General features: G+C 30.2%; 1 protein-coding gene across 1 annotated transcript; it reads right to left on the reverse strand.

Annotated features, from left to right (window-relative positions):
• Positions 1 to 2,299: 2,299 nt before the first annotated feature.
• LOC126837512 (uncharacterized) lies at positions 2,300 to 6,508 on the reverse strand. Its single transcript, XM_050571437.1, has 2 exons — positions 5,474 to 6,508; positions 2,300 to 2,460 (listed from the first exon to the last, which is right to left on the reverse strand). The coding sequence occupies exons 1-2, from the start codon at positions 6,431 to 6,433 to the stop codon at positions 2,323 to 2,325; spliced, it is 1,098 nt and encodes a 365-aa protein (XP_050427394.1). The 5' UTR covers positions 6,434 to 6,508; the 3' UTR covers positions 2,300 to 2,322.
• Between the last annotated feature and the right edge of the window lie 15,571 nt (positions 6,509 to 22,079).

Here is a 22,079-nt window from a genome sequence, read left to right on the forward strand (position 1 = left end):
GGAATTAATTCGATGCAAAGACCGTTCTTGCATGTTTACCTTACAAAATATTAAATTAAATTCTTACAATATATATTGCTATGAGTATAGCACTTGTAATTAAAGTAAGAGCGAGACAACATACAGAAAAATGAGACTACAATGACGTAGACACGGGCGGGGGCAAAGGTGGCAAAGAAATTATAATTTTTTTACTAAACGAATGAAAATTTGAAACTGATAATACAATAGTTGTTTTTTCATATTTTAATGTACGGCCATACTGTAATACTTTTATGAAATATTATCAAATTTGTATTGTGCAAACTGCCTTAATGAAAACCCGCAGTATGATTTTATATTATGTATATTCTTATCTAAATTAAATTCTAAAGCCATCAAATTGTTGATTTTAAAATTTTAGTTACTCAAAAAAATGTAGACATTATACTAAACGTCATTAACGATCATTAAATATGATTTACGTAGAACAGGTATTAATCTTTTAAGTATGTAAATAAGTATGTTCTTATGTATTAATTAGGAAAAAAAACATTTTTAGGGTATTTCTTAAAAAGAAAATATTAAGTTAAAAATGCACCTGCATTTAAAAAATAGGTATTTTATTTACCGTAATAAAATAATAAATATCCATTGGAACAAAACAGTTAAAATATATCCAATAATATATAATTATTATAAATTTTTAGTACCGTTTTTACTTTTAGGGCAATGTATCTTTTTGGATACAAGTATACAACTATAAAAATGAAAGAAAAAGGTAATTTATGTTTTTGGATATGAAAAAAAATGTGGTTTAAGGTGATGTATTATTTTGGATACAAACATAAATTCTGATGTATGAAGCAATATAGTATCATTTGGGATACATGAAAATTTATACTTAAATAACTAAATATGATAATGACTTTATTTTAATATTGATAAAATATTTAGTTATACTTGATCTGTTTCTAACAGCTGAGTTGAATACATTTTATTGTATGATTATATATTCTTATCTAAATAAAATTCTAAAGGCATAAATTTAGAAAGTTTTGGTGGTTCAAATTTTCTAGTAAGTAATAATTAATGTGGACAAATTATAAAGAGCAAATAATATATTTGTAAAGAGTTTGACTCCTGTGACCAATCACAAAATATAAGACTGGCTATAATATAGTCAGAGTATGCCACATATAAATTCTAATCATTAAATATATTTAATTGTTCAGTATGATTCACATTAAAGACGTTCCCAGCATTATAAGATGTTTCCAATGTACAGTTAAATATCACAATTTTTATTATTCTTCCAGGTATGTGTACCCTCATATTTAAATTGACCATCAAGTATTATAACTGCTATTACTAGTCAAATGTTTTCAGTTGTTTGTAAATGTATTTGTTGGAAAACTGGAATGGTTTAATATTCAACATTTAAAAAAAAACAGCTAAAAGTCTTCAACATAAATCTGATGAGGTATATACTTTAAAACGTGGTTTCTTTAATATCTGCTACATCTTTAATTCAATCTGCTAGCCTTAGCTTGTTGGTTTTTTTTTAAATATTTATTTAAATATTTCATTAATAAATTAATGTATTGTATAAAATAACCATAAATGTTGATTAAGACTTTTTCTAGTTTAAAGGTTTTTAAAAAACAATTTTTCATCATTTGTTTTATTTAATTGTTTTTTTCCGAAAAAAATCACTCCATTAGGAGTTTTTTTATTTTTATTTTTCGGTTTCATATAATCGGTTTTTACAAATTAAGCAAATCATATATAACTATTATTTTTTTTTTTTTTAATGTATACACATGTTGGAATGGTTTCCCGAACAACTAATTGTATTTTATATATGATTGCTTCTATATGCTTTTTTTTCAATAAAAGTACTTACAGCAGATAATAAAAAAAAATTGTTTTGCTTCGATTCAGCTCCTTCCTATTTATCATAACTTAATTCAACTAAGTTCAAAAATAAACAAGTTAAATCAACTGGATGACAGTATTGATAACAAGAATGATCACTTACCCTTGCGTGAAGTGTGTTATCTTTTAGAACCACATTGTTCATAAACTACAACGTTTTAATGGAGTACAGTAGATAGACGGTATAGCTAAATACAGGTCAATACAGGGTGATTCATATGATATCATATTTTTTCATACATTGTTGCAAAATAAGTTTCTGACATCATATAGATCATCCTGTATGTAGGAATGATTATCTATGAATCTACTAAGGCAAACAGCAGAATAACAATGCACACAATTTATTAACAACGTTTAAAAGGCACAGTGCTCGAGTTATATTAATCAAATAAATAATCTAAATTAGGATAGATTTAAATCATCCGAGGCCGAGAAAGTTTCCCACGATACTGTACATGGAATTGGTCGACTAGCCAGAGAAGTGGTTTGCTCGACGCTGTTGTACACGAAACCCAATTGTGAATAATAAATTTCGCTCACCTCGTCCACGAGTTTTTTGATTTCTTCTCCAAACTGATTTGCTACGTTGGTCGGAGTTTTTAGCCTACGAACTCTAAGCAAACGGGTTTGTTCACCAACGCTAGGAACAGCACTCGTTTCCGATATCGTGCAATATTTTTCTAAAAACGACTCCATGAACGGTTTGGCTTCGCCAACGAGATACAACGACAATATACGTGGAAAATTTTTCATTTTTCCATTATAGTCAGGGCCTATTTGTCCGGTATACTCGTCTCCGAGTACAAGTCCTAAATCTTTCGATACGTCATAAAATTTTTTCAAGTGAGGCAGTACGTCCTCTTCTAGCATGTGCAGAGTGTATTCGCCCGAAGGTATAGTGTCGACTAAATACCTGATTGCGCTGTACATACGTCCAAACATTTCACTATTGCCGGTCAATTGAAGCAACGCCAAACCGAAAATCTCCCAAGACACTTTGAAATCGTCGACAGGGTTTTCTTCTTCTTCCCCCTCCTCCTCCTCCTCTGTCGCAGAACTCTTATTTTTGCGATAATTAACACGGTTTGTAACGCTTCTTCTTGCTCTGCTATACTCTTTTAAGATATTCTTTAATAAATGAATAAATTTCAACACCGCGTTTACGTACACACATGCTACCAAATGTGTGACCATATAATGTTTGGAGTTTTCGTTGGGAATACTCAAATTACTACCGGACACAAATAAATCTTCTTCGGTGAACAATCCATTTCCGTTGACTGCCAATCGACATTTAGCGTTGACTTGAGTGATCCGCTCCCATCCTGGAAGGCCCAAAATTGCATTTAGTTGGTCAGCTTGTGTAGGTTTGTCCACATCAACACACAAAGATTCTTTACAAATCAATACCGTGTAAAACAGTACACCGGTTAATACGTGGCAAAACATTTTAAGTCGACAATAGTATTCTTCCACGTAAGGCTTTGAAACGACAGTGAAATTAATTCGATAATTTTTCTCACTCTGTGCTTTCGATCGTGCATGATATGCAAACAACGCGTTATGTTTACAAAGACCGTTCTTGCATGTTTACCCATCGCAATGCGATATTTAATTAAATTGATAGTAAATATTTCTAAGAGTATAGCACTAGTAATTGAAGTAAGAGCGAGACATGATACAGAGAAATAAAACCAAAGTGGCCTAGCCAAAGAGGTAGGCGAAAAAATCATTTTTTTTATTAAAAATCTTAAACTGAAATATAACAGTTGGTATTTCATGTTTTTATAAACGACCATACTGTAATACTTTTATCGAATATCATTATCAAATCGATATTGTAAAACACACCATGATAAAAACACGTATCATGATTTTACAAAATATATTCTTATATGAATAGAATTTTAAAGCCGTAAAATTGTTAAAGTAATACCTAATGTGGAAAGATTAAAAAGATTAAACACAATGTATTTGTAATGAGCTTGACTAATGCGAACAATCACAAAATATAAGATATATTGTTCATAACGAATATGTATTGATGTTACATTTTTTACAACATGTATTTATTCAGCAAAAATATGGACTCACTACAATGAAAAATATAGACACCGATCGATTTATGCAAATTTAATCTGGTAAAAAAAAAATAATTCACTACTGACTTTGTCTAGTTCAGCTATTAATAGTACTTGTACATTTTAAGGTCAAAAGCAATTACTCAAGAATTACTAAGACTCAACAAAGACTGGAACGTTGAAATATAAATTATTGAAAAAGTCTATTTCGAGTGTTATGTTGAAATGTTTGCAGAAAAAAAATTAAACGTAAGAACTTGTAAATATAAATTTTAACAAAAACATTTTATGAATTATACCAAAACAGATTTTTTTGTTTTTTTTTAAATTTCTTTGTTTAAAAATAATAACATGTATACGTGATATAGAATTTTTTTCTTTATTTACATTATTTTAGTTAGATTTTTTCCGAAAAAGATCACTCAATTCAGTTTTTTTTTATTTGGTTTTTAATTCTTCCATTTTTACACATTAAGAATAATTAAATATAATTATTATTGTTACGATATGCACGTTTGATATTAATGTGTAAAATGTGTCCAACAAAAATCTAAGAGTGAAAAAGTTCCACACCCCTCCAAAAAAGTCAACCTATAAAAGTAGTAATATCTACATTGTGGCCAAGTCTGCTATTTCTTAGTTCATAACCTAACTTCACTCCTACATGCATGAGCAACATTGATATTTTATTTATATTGCTTAACACTTGGCCAGTTTTCGAGTGAAACATGACCTTGCAGACTTGGCCACAATGTAGATATCACTTCTTTAATAGGCTGACTTTTTATCTTAGCTAAAATCAAATAAGTTTAATTCTAGAAAAGTTAAACCAACTCGATGACAGCATTGATAAAAATAATGACCAAGTACCCCCCTTGCGTTATGTGTGTAATATTTTACGGACAACGATGTTAAGAACTTAACAACGTTCTAATGCAGTACAATGATAGACTGTCTACTATAATATCCAGGTCTATACAGAGTAATCCATTTATATGATTTTCCTACAATGTTATCTCAATTTTTTACAATTTGTTTTTGTACTTACCCTACTCCAAAACTAAAATGTTTTATAATACCTTTTTAAATTTAAATGGTACAGTATATTATATTAATGTTTTATTAATTTGCAAATTAAGATTATTTTACAAATATTTTTATGGGTTGATAAGCCGTTAAAAAAACAGTATTCCAAAAGTAGTTTTCGACTGTATTTAGGAATGATTATCTATGAATCTACCAAGGCAAACAGCAGAATAACAATGCACACTATTTATTAACAGCATTTAAACGGCATAGTGCTCGAGTTATATTAATCAAATTAATAATCTAAATTAGGGTAGATTTAAATCATCCGAGGCCGAGAAAGTTTCCCACGATACTGTACATGGAATTGGTCGACTAGCCAAATGAGTGGTTTGCTCGCCGCTGTTGTACACGAAACCCAATTGTGAATAATAAATTTCGCTCACCTCGTCCACGAGTTTTTTGATTTCTTCTCCAAACTGATTTGCTACGTTGGTCGGAGTTTTTAGTTTACGAAGCCTAAGCAAACGGGTTTGTTCACCGACGCTAGAAACAGCACTCGTTTCCGACATCGTGCAATATTTTTCTAAAAACTCCACGAACGGTTTGGCTTCGCCAATGAGAAACCGTGACAATTGACGAGAAAAAAAAGTCATTCTTCTATTATGGTCAGGTTCTATTCGTCCGGTGTACTCGCGTCCAAGTACAAGTCCTAAATTTCTCGATACGTCTTTAAATTTTTTCAAACAAGGTAGAACCTCCTCTTCTAGCACGTGCAGAGTGTATTCGCCCGAAGGTATAGTGTCGACTAGATACCTGATTGCGCTGTACATACGGGCAAATATTTCACTATTGCTGGTCAACTGAAGCAAAGCTAAATCGAAAATCTCCCGAGGCACTTTGTAGTCGTTAGTCGGTCCATCTTCCGAGTTGTCGTTTTGTTCTTCAAGTTCCGGTTCTTCGACAGGGTTTCCTTCTTCTTCTGCTCCCTCCTCCTCTACCGCTTCGGTTAATTTCCTACGCTTTACATAATCAATATGGTTTGCAACGCTTCTTCTCGCTCGCCTATACTCTACTACGATGTTCTTTAATAAATCTATAAATTTCACCATCGCGTTAACGTACACACATGCGACCAAGTGTGAGACCATATAATGTTTGGCGTTTTCGTCAGGAATAATCAAAGTACTACCGGTTACTAATAAATCTTCTGCGGTGAACAATCCATTCCCGTTGACGGCCAATCGACATTTAGCGTTGACATGAGTGATCCGCTCCCATCCTGGTAAGCCCAAAATAGCATTTAGTTGGTCGGCATGTGATGATTCGCTCTCATCAGCACCAAACGAATGTTTACAAATCAATACCGTGTAAAACAGTACACCGATAAATACGTGGCAAAACATTTTGATTCGGTAAAAATATTATTCGACGTTAGGCTTTGAAACGACAATGGAAATCCATTTAATAACTTAGTCAACTCAGGGCCTTCGATTGTGCCTGATATATAAACGACCTAAGCGTTGTTATTGCAAATACGGTTTTTGCATGTTTACCAAACGCAAATATTTAATTAAACTCTTAAAATATATGTTACTAAAAACTTGTTTTTTACATTTTATGGTCGGCGAAGACCTGAGATGGTATATATTTTGCGTTGGTATGTTTTTATGATTTATTTATTTTAGTTATATGTATATTCTTTAGGTCTGACAAAAAATCGTTAACTGATAATCTATTATCTGATCTATTATCTTTTATACTGATTATCTATTAAATAACATTTCCATTGAACGAATTGGATTTACTTATTTTAGATAAGAAAGAGTTGGGAAGAACGTGTTTAATTTAGTCGTTGAAAAGTATAATTCTACTGTTGATGACTATATAATTTTCAGGACTTCATATTATATAGTTAACGATTTCGGATATACTATATTTAATTAAACTCTTATTTTTTTCACTAACACTAAGCAATTTAAAGTATACTGCACTTATACAGGGTCCACTCAGTATTATCTCACTGGGTTTAATTAATAATTACATTTTTTGTTATAGTGTTTTCATATACTAATATGATTTCATTTTTCTACAATTTTTATAAGTTCCCCTACCCCCTTCAAACTAAATGATTTACGTCAATTTTTGAATTTTAAATGGTAATACATATATTTTATTAGCTTGTTGAATTGAAAATTTTAAATAGTCGATAAACGGGTTCGGATAGCAATTTGTGCAATTATTAAAGTTTAAAGCTTAGGGCAGAAAGAAAGGTAGAGTGGTATCTGCGCGCACTTCATAACCATGCTTTTCATTCCGTCCTAAATTTTAAACTCTTATAATTTCAAAAACAGATATTTAAAACTGGTCATCAACCAGTCAAAGTGCATTATTCTTAATTTAAAAAATTAATAAAATATAGAAGTATCCATCTATGTTTCGAAAATTGCTACCAAAACAGTGATTTGGGAAGAAAATAGGAATATATTGAGATCACATTATGTTAAACACAAAAAAAAATTAATTAAATTATTATTATTTAAGCCCAGTGAGAAATTGATTGGTAAACGATAAAAAAAATCACCCTGTATTGCTTTTTTTATCTTAATCACTTTTTTATTATTTAATATATTTTTTAAGATATTTTTTTAACGTCAGCTACTCCTTTAACCGTAATTTGTTACTTACTTTTATAATTTACTTATTTATCTTTACCATCAAATAAAATTGACAATTTGTAGTTTGGCTGTGCACTTCACTCAAAATTTGTAAAAATGTCAAATTACCCCTTGTGACAAAGGCACCTTACATAATTAAAACAAAAGTGTTGATTCAGACTTTTACTAGTTTATTAGTTTATAAAAACTTTTTTCCCCTAATTAATTTTTTTTTAAAAGATTTTTTCCATAAAAGATCAATCAATTAACAGGTTTTTTTTGGGGGGGGGGGTTTGACTTTTCTGTTTTATTTGATCGTTTTTGACACATCAAGAAAAATAAAATAAAATTGATATCTTAATGTAAAATTTATACTCCTGTTGGAATGGTTTCCTGAACCCCTAAATGTATTTTATATATTGTTTTTTTAATAAAATTACTTATAATAGATTGTATAAATCAATTTTTGCGTTGATTCAGCTTCTTGCCATTCATCTTAGTTTAAATCAAATAGATTTAACTATAATTAAATAAAACCAACCTAATAACAGCATTGATAAATAGAATGTACGGAAAACATTGTTCACTGTTCACTGTATACTTAAATACAGGTCTAAACAGGGTCATCCAACAAGCTACCAAAACAGTAATTTGGGAAGAAGATAGGAATATATTGAGATCACATTATATTAAAAAAAAAAAAAATAAATTACATTATTTATAATTTAAGCCCAGTGAGATATTGATTGGTAGACGATAAAAAAAAAATCACCCTGTATTGCTTTTTTTTATTCCTTCTCACTTTTTTATTATTTAATATATTTAGTTGTTCAGTGTGATTCACATTAAAGACGCTTCCAATATTCTGGAAAGTATCACGTTTATTATTCTTCCAGGTATGTGTACTCTCATATTAAAATTTACCATCTAGTATTATAAATGCTATTACTAGTTAAACATTTTTAGTTTTTTGCAAAATGGATTAGGCGAAAAACCTGATTGGTTTAATATTTAACTTTATAATAATAAAAAAACAACTGAATGTTTTTGACAAAAAACTGACGAGATATATTTTTTAAGTGATTTTTTCAAAGTCATCTACTTCTTTAGCCCTAATTTGTTGGTTTAATTTTTTATATTTCTTGAAATATTTCATTGTTTTCATTTATACTGATATTTTGTTTAGGGGTTAGGTGATTTGCTACCAGATCGCAGCAAACAATGAATAATTTACTTATTTATCTTTACCACCAAATAAAATTGACAATTTGTAGTTTAGCTGTGCACTTAACTCAAAATGTGTAAAAATGTCAAATTACACCTTGTGACAAAAGCACCTCATAAAATAAAAAAAAAACAAGTGTGCATCAAGACTTTTTCTAGTTTATTAGTTTATACTGATTGGTTTAATATTTAACTTTAAATTAAAAAAAAACAACTGAATGTCTTTGACATAAAACTGCTGAGATATATTTTTTAAGATATTTTTTTAACGTCAGCTAAACTTTTTTCACCTAATTAATTTTTTTTTTATTAGATTTTTTCCATAAAAGATAACTCAATTAAGAGGTTTTTTTTTGGGAGGGGGGTTTTATTTTATCGTTTTTGACACATCAAGAAAAATAAAATAAAAATGATATCTTAATGTAAAATGTATGCTCCTGTTGGAATGGTTTCCTGAACCCCTAAATGTATTTTATATATTGTTTTGTTAATGAAATTACTTATAATAGATTGTATAAATCAATTTTTGCGTTGATTCAGCTTCTTGCCATTCATCTTAGTTTAAATCAAATAGATTTAACTATAATTAAATAAAACCAACTTGATAACAGCATTGATAAATAGAGTGTTCACGTACTCTTGAGTGAAGTGTGTAATATTTTGCGGACAACATTGTTAACTGTAACTTAAATACAGGTCTAAACAGGGTCATCCATCTAATACAATTTTTTTTTCAACTAGTCATAAGTATTCTTAATTTAAAAAAATTACTGAAATGTATGCGATACCTTTTATGTTTATAGAATTGTTATAAGAATAATTAGTTGGGGAGGAGAGTAGAAATATAAACATTAGTGGAAAATTAAGATCTCACTATATAAAAACCTCTAAGCAGTTGTTGATTAAACCCATTGAGATATTAAGTGTTTCACGATAAAATCTTGATCAACTTGTATAATAAACAATATTGATATAGAAAAAATTTCTAACATCAAATGGGTCACCCTGTATATAGGAATATTTATCTATGAATTGACTATGGCAAACAGAGGAATAACAAGGCACACAATTTATTAACAACATTTAAACGGCTTATATTAATGAAATTAATAATCTATATTCGGCTAGGTTTGAATTACTTGAAGTCGACCAAGTTCCCAATGATACTGTACATCTATGGAACTGGTTGGTTAGCGAAAGAAGTCGTTTGATCGTGGTAGTGGTACACAAAACCCAATTGTGAATAATAATTTTCGCACACCTCGTCCATGAGCTTTTTGATTTCTACTCCACATTGATTTGCGACGACGGTCGGTGACAGAGTCATTTCAATTACCAAACTGGTTTGCCCATTACCAATAGGAATAGCACTCCTTTCCGTTACCGTGCAATAATTTTTTAAGAACGACTCCACGGCCGTTTTGTATTTGCCATTGAGAAACAACGACAATTTGTGAGGAAACGTACTTTTACTTGAATTATAGTCTATTCGACCGGTATACTCGTGTCCTAGCACAAGTCCTAAATTTGTCGATACATCTTTAAATTGTTTCAAGCAAGGAAGGACCTTCTCTTCTAGCACGTGCAGAGTGTATTCGGCCGACGGTATCGTGTCGACTAAAAACCTGAGTGCGCTGTACATACGGCCAAACTTTGGACTACTGCTGTTTAACTGATGCAAAGCGGAATTGAAAATCGCCGAAGACTCTTTAAAGTCGTCGTTAGTCGGTCTATCTTCCGAGTGGCCTTTCTCCTCCACTGCCGCTTCGTTTGAACTCTTACGTTTCTTACAAGCAAGGCTTAAAACTCTTTTTCTCGCCCTTCTACACTCTACTAAGATGTTCCTTAATAAATTCATAAATTTTCCTGTCGCGTTTACGTACACACATGCTACCAAATGTGAGACCATATAATGTTTGGCGTTTTCGTTAGGAATAATCAAATTATTACCGGACACTAATAAATCTTCTCCGGCGATCCATCCATTTCCGTTGACTGCCAATCGACATTTAGCATTGACGTTGGTGATCTGCTCCCATCCTGGAAGGCCCAAAATTGCATTTAGTTGGTCCGCTTGTGCTGGTCCGCTCTCATCAATGCCAAACGATTCTTTACAAATCAATACCGTGTAAAACAGTACACAGATAAATACGTAGAATTTCATTTTAAGTCGATAGTAGTATTATTTCACGGAAGGCTTTGAAACGACAATGGAATGAATTCGATATCTATGTCACTCTATGCTTTCGATTGTGCATGTTATACAAAGAACCTACGCGTTGTTATTGCAAAAACCGTTCTTGCATGTTTACCCAACGCTAACATTCAACGAAATTCTTAAAATGTATATAACTATGAGTATAGCGCTAGAAATTGAAGTATGATACAGAAAAATGAAACTACAATGGCATAGCCACAAGCCGGGGCATAGGTTTTTCTTTTAAACAAATTCTAAACCCGATTATCTAATGGTGGTGATTTCATATTTTATTAAACGGCTATACTGTAATACTTTCGTCGAATACCATTATAAAATCAATATTGTGAAATTCGTCTTGACGAAAACGCGTATCATGATTTTAAAAAATATAATCTTATTTAAATAAAATTCCAAAGCCGTAAAAATAAAGACGTTTAAATTTTAGTGTCTTAAAAATTCGAGTATGTACCTAATGTTGATAGATAAAAGGGAGCAAGGAAGGTTTTTGTAAAGATTTTGGGAGTAAAGTTAAAATTACAATTTTTGTTGACACTTAATATAATACTACATAACAATTTTACGTAAATTTTTTCTGTCATGTTATTAATTTAAAAAATAATAAATCTACTTACAGCGTGTATGGTATTACATGAGAATTATAAGACGTGTGATATCTCCATATTACGTCTTAGGCACTTCAATTTATGTATCTAGACATTAACTCTTCCCGGAAGTGTTTGCATAGTTGAAAATAATAGGTAGACTGATTGGACTTAAGTAGAATATCACCAAGAACTATTAAAATTTGTTAAGTAGTACCACTCGGAATAGAGTTATTAAAACGACAAAATACGGAGCGCAGGCTTAATTTTTTCAATTATAATATAATGAATGATGCTAGTATTGGGCAAATGAATTGTACACTTTTAATGATTTTTATATAACCAATTTTAACAATTATTTTTGATACATAACTGCACAAATAAATATAAACAATTTTATTTGTAAATTATACAGCGTACCGGTCTTTTTATGAATTGGCGAGATTACACAGTTTACTTACTCAATGGGTACTTAAATACATATCTGTTCGGTTGTATGGAAATTAGTTATAAAATAATTGAATCAGTAAGACATAGTTATCATTTTACTTTTATAAGTATTTTTATTTTTTTACTTCACAAATCCGATTTTTACGCTTTTGTTATATGTATTATCATAAAATGTTATATACTACTCCATTAAAGGAGTCAAGTATAGGCAACAGTTGTTACACCAAGCAAACTACGGCCCGTCTGTGTATAAATCTGTATAGTAACCTATTATAATAATAGGGGATGCCCGTCTGGTAGGTCTGACCGACTTACTCACAGAGTTACAGAGTACTTGTATGTTTAGACGGTTTGTGTGCAATAATAAAAAATACTTTTTTCCAAACCACCCACGAGGTAGAGTATCAAGCTCGTTGTTATGTGTTAACAATGTGGTTTTAAAAGATAACACTCTTCAAGCAAGGGTAAGACGTGATCATTATTTTTATCAATGCTGTCATCAAGTCGGTTTAACTAGTTCATTATTGAACTTTTTTTTATTTAAGTTATGATCGATAGCAAGGAACTGAAACGAAGCAAAAAATTGTTTTTTTGTTATCTGCTGTAAGTATTTTTATTATAAAAAAAGAACCACATAGAAGAAATCACATAAAAAATTACCATTAGGGGTTTAGGAAACCGTTCTAACAACAGTGTACATTTTACACTATAATATCAAAATAATTTGTTTTATGTGTAAAAATCTATTGTACGAATCTGAAAAATAAAATAAAAATCTTAATTGAGTGATCTTTTTCGGAAAAAATCAAACTAAACAAAATAAGTGATGGAAAAAATAGTTGTTTGTAAGTAAAACGTTTAGTTTGATGGCAAAACTGTTCTAAAAGGGGAAACTGCGCCAAAAAAAAACCTTGTTTGGTTTGGAAAAGAATATATTTTATTATTGCACACAAACACACCAAACATACAAGTAATCTGTAACTCTTTAAGTCGGTCAGACCTACCAGACGGGCATCCCCTAATAAATATAATAGGTTACTATACAGATTAATACACAGACTGGCCGTGGTTTGCTTGGTGTAACAATTGTTGCCTATACTTGACTCCTTTAATGGAGTAGTATATAATAGTTTATTATAGTACATATAACAAAAGCATAAAAATCGGATTCGTGGAGTTAAAATAAAAACACATAAAGGTAAAATGATAACTATGTCTTACTGATTTAATTGTTTTTTTTTATTTTACCAATTTCCGTACAACCGATATGTATTTTAAAATGGTATTCGATAAAAGTATTACAGTATGTCCGTTTATTAACATATGAAATCACCACCATTAGATAATTGGGTTTAGAATTTTTTTAAAAGAAAAAAACATATTTTTATGCCCCGGCTCGTGACTATGCCATCGTAGTTTCGTTTTTCAGTATCATACTTCAATTTCTAGTGCTATACTCATAGTTATATACATTTTAAGAATTTCGTTAAATGTTAGCGTTGGGTAAACATGCAAGAACGGTTTTTGCAATAACAACGCGTAGGTTCTTTGTATATCATGCACAATCGAAAGCACAGAGTGACATAGATATCGAATTCATTCAATTGTCGTTTCAAAGCCTTGCGTGAAATAATACTACTATCTACTTAAAATGAATTTCTACGTATTTATCTGTGTACTGTTTTACACGGTATTAATTTGTAAAGAATCGTTTGGCATTGATGAGAGCGGACCAGCACAAGCGGACCAACTAAATGCAATTTTGGGCCTTCCAGGATGGGAGCAGATCACCAACGTCAATGCTAAATGTCGATTGGCAGTCAACGGAAATGGATGGATCGCCGGAGAAGATTTATTAGTGTCCGGTAATAATTTGATTATTCCTAACGAAAACGCCAAACATTATATGGTCTCACATTTGGTAGCATGTGTGTACGTAAACGCGACAGGAAAATTTATGAATTTATTAAGGAACATCTTAGTAGAGTGTAGAAGGGCGAGAAAAAGAGTTTTAAGCCTTGCTTGTAAGAAACGTAAGAGTTCAAACGAAGCGGCAGTGGAGGAGAAAGGCCACTCGGAAGATAGACCGACTAACGACGACTTTAAAGAGTCTTCGGCGATTTTCAATTCCGCTTTGCATCAGTTAAACAGCAGTAGTCCAAAGTTTGGCCGTATGTACAGCGCACTCAGGTTTTTAGTCGACACGATACCGTCGGCCGAATACACTCTGCACGTGCTAGAAGAGAAGGTCCTTCCTTGCTTGAAACAATTTAAAGATGTATCGACAAATTTAGGACTTGTGCTAGGACACGAGTATACCGGTCGAATAGACCCTGACTATAATTCAAGTAAAAGTACGTTTTCTCACAAATTGTCGTTGTTTCTCAATGGCAAATACAAAACGGCCGTGGAGTCGTTCTTAAATAATTATTGCACGGTAACGGAAAGGAGTGCTATTCCTATTGGTAATGGGCAAACCAGTTTGGTAATTGAATTGACTCTGTCACCGACCGTCGTCGCAAATCAATGTGGACTAGAAATCAAAAAACTCACGGACGAGGTGTGCGAAAATTATTATTCACAATTGGGTTTTGTGTACCACTACCACGATCAAACGACTTCTTTCGCTAACCAACCAGTTCCATAGATGTACAGTATCATTGGGAACTTGGTCGACTTCAAGTAATTCAAACCTAGCCGAATGTAGATTATTTATTTCATTAATATAGGCCGTTTAAATGTTGTTAATAAATTGTATGCCTTGTTATTCCTCTGTTTGCCATAGTCAATTCATAGATAAATATTCCTATATACAGGGTGACCCATTTGATGTTAGAAATTTTTTCTATATCAATATTGTTTATTATACAAGTTGATCAAGATTTTATCGTGAAACACTTAATATCTCAATGGGTTTAATCAACAACTGCTTAGAGGTTTTTATATAGTGAGATCTTAATTTTCCACTAATGTTTATATTTCTACTCTCCTCCCCAACTAATTATTCTTAAAAAATTCTATAAACATAAAAGGTATCGCATACATTTCAGTAATTTTTTTAAATTAAAAATACTTATGACTAGTTGAAAAAAAAATTGTATTAGATGGATGACCCTGTTTAGACCTGTATTTAAGTTACAGTTAACAATGTTGTCCGCAAAATATTACACACTTCACTCAAGAGTACGTGAACACTCTATTTATCAATGCTGTTATCAAGTTGGTTTTATTTAATTATAGTTAAATCTATTTGATGAATGGCAAGAAGCTGAATCAACGCAAAAATTGATTTATACAATCTATTTTAAGTAATTTTATTAACAAAACAATATATAAAATACATTTAGGGGTTCAGGAAACCATTCCAACAGGAGCATAAATTTTACATTAAGATATCATTTTTATTTTATTTTTCTTGATGTGTCAAAAACGATAAAATAAAACCCCCCCTCCCAAAAAAAAAACCTCTTAATTGAGTAATCTTTTATGGAAAAAATCTAATAAAAAAAAAATTAATTAGGTGAAAAAAGTTTTTATAAACTAATAAACTAGAAAAAGTCTTGATGCACACTTGTTTTTTTTTTATTTTATGAGGTGCTTTTGTCACAAGGTGTAATTTGACATTTTTACACATTTTGAGTTGTAGTAACATAAAGCATATGTCTAAGTTTTAACTATATTTATTAAACTATCATTTTGTAATAACATATTATATATTCAAATTTATACTATATGTGACATTTTTATATAACTATCATGTTATTATTATTTAATATACAACGCGCGTAGTGTGATATAGAACCTCTTTGAATAATTTCAATAAACTTAAAATACTCTAATAGATAGCGTACATACTCATTTTAGGCGTAACATTTACATAACAATAGGTTCATCAAAGAAGGAGTTAAACACACGACTCGACACGAACTTATCCGAGACGAACTTAACCAACACAGAAACGCACTATTTAACCCAGCCCACAGCGCAGCGAAGCGCAGTTGCTCTCTCACATCTCTCATACAACCTTCTTCTCCTTATTGTGTGGACGCCAAAGTCGGGTAGCTGTTATCAGTCCGCCGCGGCCACCAATGTCCTTCCTTTCCTTATTGTGTGGACGCCAAAGTCGGGTAGCTGTTATCAGTCCGCCGCGGCCACCAATATCCTTTCTTTCCTTATTGTGTGGACGCCAAAGTCGGGTAGCTGTTATCAGTCCGCCGCGGCCACCAATATCTTTCCTTTCCTTATTGTGTGGACGCCAAAGTCGGGTAGCTGTTATCAGTCCGCCGCGGCCACCAATAACATAATCCTTCCTTATTTTCCTTACACATACATACGCCGATTCCGTAGCGATATAAATATAAAAATACTATATTCATTACAATTCAATTACTTAAAACCGTACGAGTTTCTTATCACACACGTGTCATTATTAACCAACAAAAACACTGTTGTTCTTTCGTTCATTATATACATATACCTATACCTAATTACTTTCCTCTTAAAGGTATCGTTAAAGGACATTAATTCTAGCGGTCGAACAATCCTATTACACCCATGTGACTATTTTTGGTCAGCAAGGAATGTAGTCGGCTTATAATAACTCAGTAGACGTGGTTATTTCTGACAAGCGCACTGATTATTATAATATCATTGGTAGACCGTGTACTGAATTACACTTTAACGAGAAACAGATGGTCATAAGATAACGTTAAAACGCCAGTGTTTGAAATATTTTATGAATGAAAACATTCGTGTTAAAACAACGTTCACTTCGGCATATCAAGATCACATACTCAAGGAATATCGACAAGGTCATAGAGCTTCGAGTGACTCCACGACAAGGTATGTACTGCATACAATATTATAACACTGTGTAATAATAAGTCTAGAGGCAGGAAGTGAGCCCTTGTAGTAAGCATACACACATGCACACCCCGATTAAGAGTCGTTTTCATACTTATTTAAAATATCCATTCACCGCCGCTTCCCCGTCCTTTTCTTTTATTACAAATTGGCGCCCAACCAAAAGCTTATACCTACAAAACACAATTTTTCTAAGCATTGTTCAAAAATAATCTTTATTTTTCCCTTTTCTCTAAAAAAAAATATTCTTTCTCTCACATTTTTAAAAAAATATCACACACTTGTTTAGAAACATATTAATGACTCGCACAACAAAAGAACTTTTTATTTTAACTGCCAAACAGATTCTCATCAAATTAATAATCCAATACAACGACAAAATAATAACAAACTATTTTGAAATCATTCAAATAATTACAAATATAATCTGGGACATTTCTACAAAATATGACATTGATGTAAACAACTCCCTTCTGTTCCAAAGATTTTTTACACATCATATCAGCAATCGTCAAACTTTTCCTATCTCGGACATTACTTTAATAAACAAAGTAACGGAAACACTTCAATTTATCGTCAAAAATTCAGTACACAAAATATTTCATTCAATTCCAAATTATACAGATTTTATACAACTAAATGAAAAAGAGATATTAATTTAAAACCTATGAGTTCAGTACACACCGTTGAAGTCACTAATACAATAAAACAATTAATTCAGAAAATCATAAGCACTCATAATTCCCCTGTTGCATTTGAAAACAAAAACAAATTACAAACCTTTTTAGCCAACTTACTCTGGACAGTAACAAACGAAAACAACAACTTCTCTCCAAAAACGTTATATGCGTTTTTACATTTTTTTGAATCCAGACTAATTAGAGGAATCATCTATCCAAAAACTAGCAATGAATTAATATTGGAATTAATATTAATTTTTGAAAACATTTTAAACAAATTATCTCCCACGACTATTATTCCCACGAGTGAACATTACACAGACGACCTCACAAACATCTTAAGACAAATTATTCGTATATTCATATCACAGGCAGATTTTTCAACTGAAATAACCTCCCACAATCAATACAAAAATTTAATAAAACAAATTTATACACAAGCCCTCAGAAATACTAATATCAAAGACAAAGAAGCTATAAAATATTGTCATACGATCTTATTAACCAGAACAATCAGAAGTTTTATCTTTCCTGCAACGATTCAAGCGTTATTCCTGGAAATATTACAATTATTAGAATCCACATATTACACGCAAACATAAACAACACCCAACAACACGTTTCCATTATCATGTCAAATGGAAAATGACCATTTAAATGATATTTATCAATTGAACAACTTAAGTCAATTAGAAGGCACCCTTGAATACTGTTATGACAGAATTACAGAGACGCCAACCAGGTCATTAAATGATCTAACCGAGATTAACACGGCAATACACGGGTAATTGAGCCCCGACCGATTTTTCTGTAGAACACTTAACAGGGGTGACAAAACTTCTCTTTGTAAACCAGACATAAAACTCTTAAAAATATCGTTAAATTTTTCATTACAAAACTCTCAAAAATGCTTAATTTGCTTACAAACTTAAATATTTAATAAATATATAAACCTACAAAATGTTTTTTGTAACATATCCAAATTTTCACAAACATAAACACTTAATAATTTCAGCTTTGTCAATACACTGAGGAAATGTAACTCTTTTAATACACAAATACTTAATTTCGATTTTATTTTTTACATATCTTGGTGAATATCGTACTATAGATCTATATACTATCTTATTATAGATGTAGATAACTTTAACATTATAACCACTGCATCATACCAACATAAATTTTGAATACAAAAATAATATTGTTCTAACATAGTTCATTTTTATAATAATAACAATAATATACATAACACCTATAAAATAAAGGCCACTCATATAATAATACATGCTAAAAAAATATATATATATAAAGGGCAATACACATAGGCCTAACATATAATAATAAAAATAATATTAATGCTAATAAATAGAGCATTAATAAATAAATAACGCTTTTATATAAGCCAAATATATAATATTGAAACTGATAAAATTATATAAATATAGCAATGAACTTAACAAGAATAGGTTTTCATTAAACAACATAATAATAATATTCGCCAAGCAAATCGTATAACATTATGAATCTTTATAACAAATATTATAAAAACAATAATATAACAAAATCAAATTTAGTATAAAAGTATCACCCTTTTATAATTTTAATAATGCAGTAAACAAATCCATTACAATTATTTCACAAAAAATAATGCGTAAAATAGTATAATTTCCTAACATTCACAATATTTCCACAAATCCCATAAACAATTATCGAATTTTTGCAAACAATCCTTATACACAATATTACTGTATTACACAAAATCAACTACAATTCACACCTAATTTTTTTTTTAAATATCACTTTAATACGCTTAAGCGAGGCTTCAGGCCGAAATAAAATATCATATTAGTATACTTAATAAACCATAAATATAAAACTGAAATTTATCATAAAATACCAAATCAAAAACTATCATTACTTTAATACCAGTATTAAAACACTTTTCTAATTACAAACCGAGATACCTAATGGCAAATGCAAACGGGAAATGTCCTTATAACCTAATAATGCTAATAAAATTGCGACCCATAGGATTTTCTTAATTTAAGGCTTCAAACATAGAAAAATAACATCGCACACAATATTATTACCGACAAAATGTCGGGATATAGCATCAATACTAATTACAACATTAAATATACTACCAATAATTAATATAAGCATTATATCGCAAAGTTAATTTACATAAGAATAATATTAATAATCCTTGTACAATAAGTGATGTTAATAATGATAATATTAAAAAATATATGCATAAAATATGCTAATAAATATTACATAAATAATACAGGCCAAATACCAAATATATAAAAAAAAAAAATTTTTTAAAAACACAGGCTATTTTCATAAAGAGTGCCAATATAGGCTACATACATAATAAGAAAGCCAAACAAACAATAAAAAATATTGAATAATGATACAAGAAATGCTGTTGATCATTTATTTGCAATACAAATATAAACATACATAAATGAGATATCAATAATATAGATATCATATATAAAGCCTAAACATATAAACAAGATGCTGATAAATACTCTATTACACAAATAATAAAAATACACACAGGCCAAAAAAATACATAAATGATGCCAAGTAGGACCAATTGCATAACGCTAAGATCAGACAAAACATACATACTAGGAAAAATATATAAAAAATTCTAATTTGGTATAAAAGTATGATATTTTTCATACAACTCATACATTACACATATAATTAATATATTCACAATAGATTATAAAACTACTTTTAATGTTATGCATTGAGTCAAATGCGTTACAGCAAAATTAAAACACAATTTTGATACACAAATCATCTAAAAGGGAGATAGATAACACAAATTAACAAGAATATAAATACTTTATTAAGATAAATTACCACTTATATTAAACAAAACTAAATCATTTCAATAAAATTGCCCATCACAATAAAATTCACTTAAGCCAAGAATAAATTACACTATACAATTTTCTTATAATTATCATATAACTTTAATGACACAAAATACAAATTTGATCAACTTTTCTTAAATCTAGAATAACGTAATAAAAACATATATACAACAAAAATTCTTTTATACATATTATCATTAAGCATACACGAGTATATCTACTCAATAAAATCATCCTTAGTTATATTAGATCTAATCTAAGTAATAAAAAAAAAACAAATTTAAAGTTTTCTAAAATATTTCAAAACTTATTTACAAAAAACTATATTTTTAAGAAACAAAAAATACATTAGTTAAATTAACACATACGTTTCTATTTTAATCACACAATGTGATGACATTTATTCCATAGTTAATATTTCTACACCACTATGACCACTTTGTTCATAATTTTATATAACAAATGCATCAATAAATGTGCAATAATCAACGCTTTTATACTATATATATATCACATATACAATAATATATACTAATATAGAATAAGGCTTATTACTAAACATAATATAATTCACTAACACAATTTTAAAACAAAAATATATATAACTTATATAAAAAACAAAAAAGATTACATAATTAATACTATCATAAATCATGTATTTAGCATTTAAATATTAGATCTTAATAAATATCACTTAACTCAAAATATTCTCTAAATTATATATTATAATCATTGATTTATGTAAAAAAAAAACATAAAATATAAAAGTATAAAAAAAAACCTTTTTATTATATACAATCTCATATATTCCCAATTATTAAATAATATTATTATCAAATGTAATCATGTCATAATTGTTATTATGTGTCTAAAACATTTGTATTTCAATATAACCTAGCACTTAAGTCATTATCACATTATATACAACTTAAACATATATATATAACGAAACATTACATATGTAAATTCGATACATGCCTCATTTTCACTAAAACCATTTATTGTATAAAAAACAACACTAATTTGTAAACAAACATACACACTTATGCTCACACATAATCGACCCTTCTTTATCTACAATCTATCAATGTGTACAACAATAGGATCGATTCCATTACATACAGTCATCGGCAACCGATCATCGGACCGCCCACATCTATACGGAAACACGCAAACCAAACCGGATTGTCAAATTCTCAATACAGCCTGGTAATAGAAGGGATGACCACACTATTGTCACCCCAACAATACAATACTGAAATCCTATTACGAACAGTAATTCGTTCGACCTTTGCAACGGTTCACGCGTTTGACTTCCGTAGTTCAACCAATCTTACGGTCATGTCGACATTCTCTAAGAGAAACGCTTGGTATTCGAACTTCATTATTGACGACTACATGAGACTTCTCGTGAATTATTCCAAGTCAAACGTTTATGCATTTAATACGGATTTCATTAATCAAATCCTCACACATGGTTTT

This window comes from Adelges cooleyi, unplaced genomic scaffold, assembly GCF_023614345.1.
Source record: "Adelges cooleyi isolate 19-005CV unplaced genomic scaffold, UGA_ACOO_1.1 ACOO_flye_CR_arks_rails_tigmint_CR_PRNA_25, whole genome shotgun sequence".
Taxonomy (NCBI): Eukaryota; Metazoa; Arthropoda; class Insecta; order Hemiptera; family Adelgidae; genus Adelges; species Adelges cooleyi.

Bases quoted from the DNA above. Each gene is read 5' to 3' on its own strand.
- LOC126837512 (XM_050571437.1), bottom strand. From the start codon at position 6,433: ATGTTTTGCCACGTATTTATCGGTGTACTGTTTTACACGGTATTGATT. The intron at 2,461-5,473 runs GTGAGCGAAATT...CTCGTGGACGAG, and splicing joins TCAAAAAACTCGTGGACGAG to GTGAGCGAAATTTATTATTC.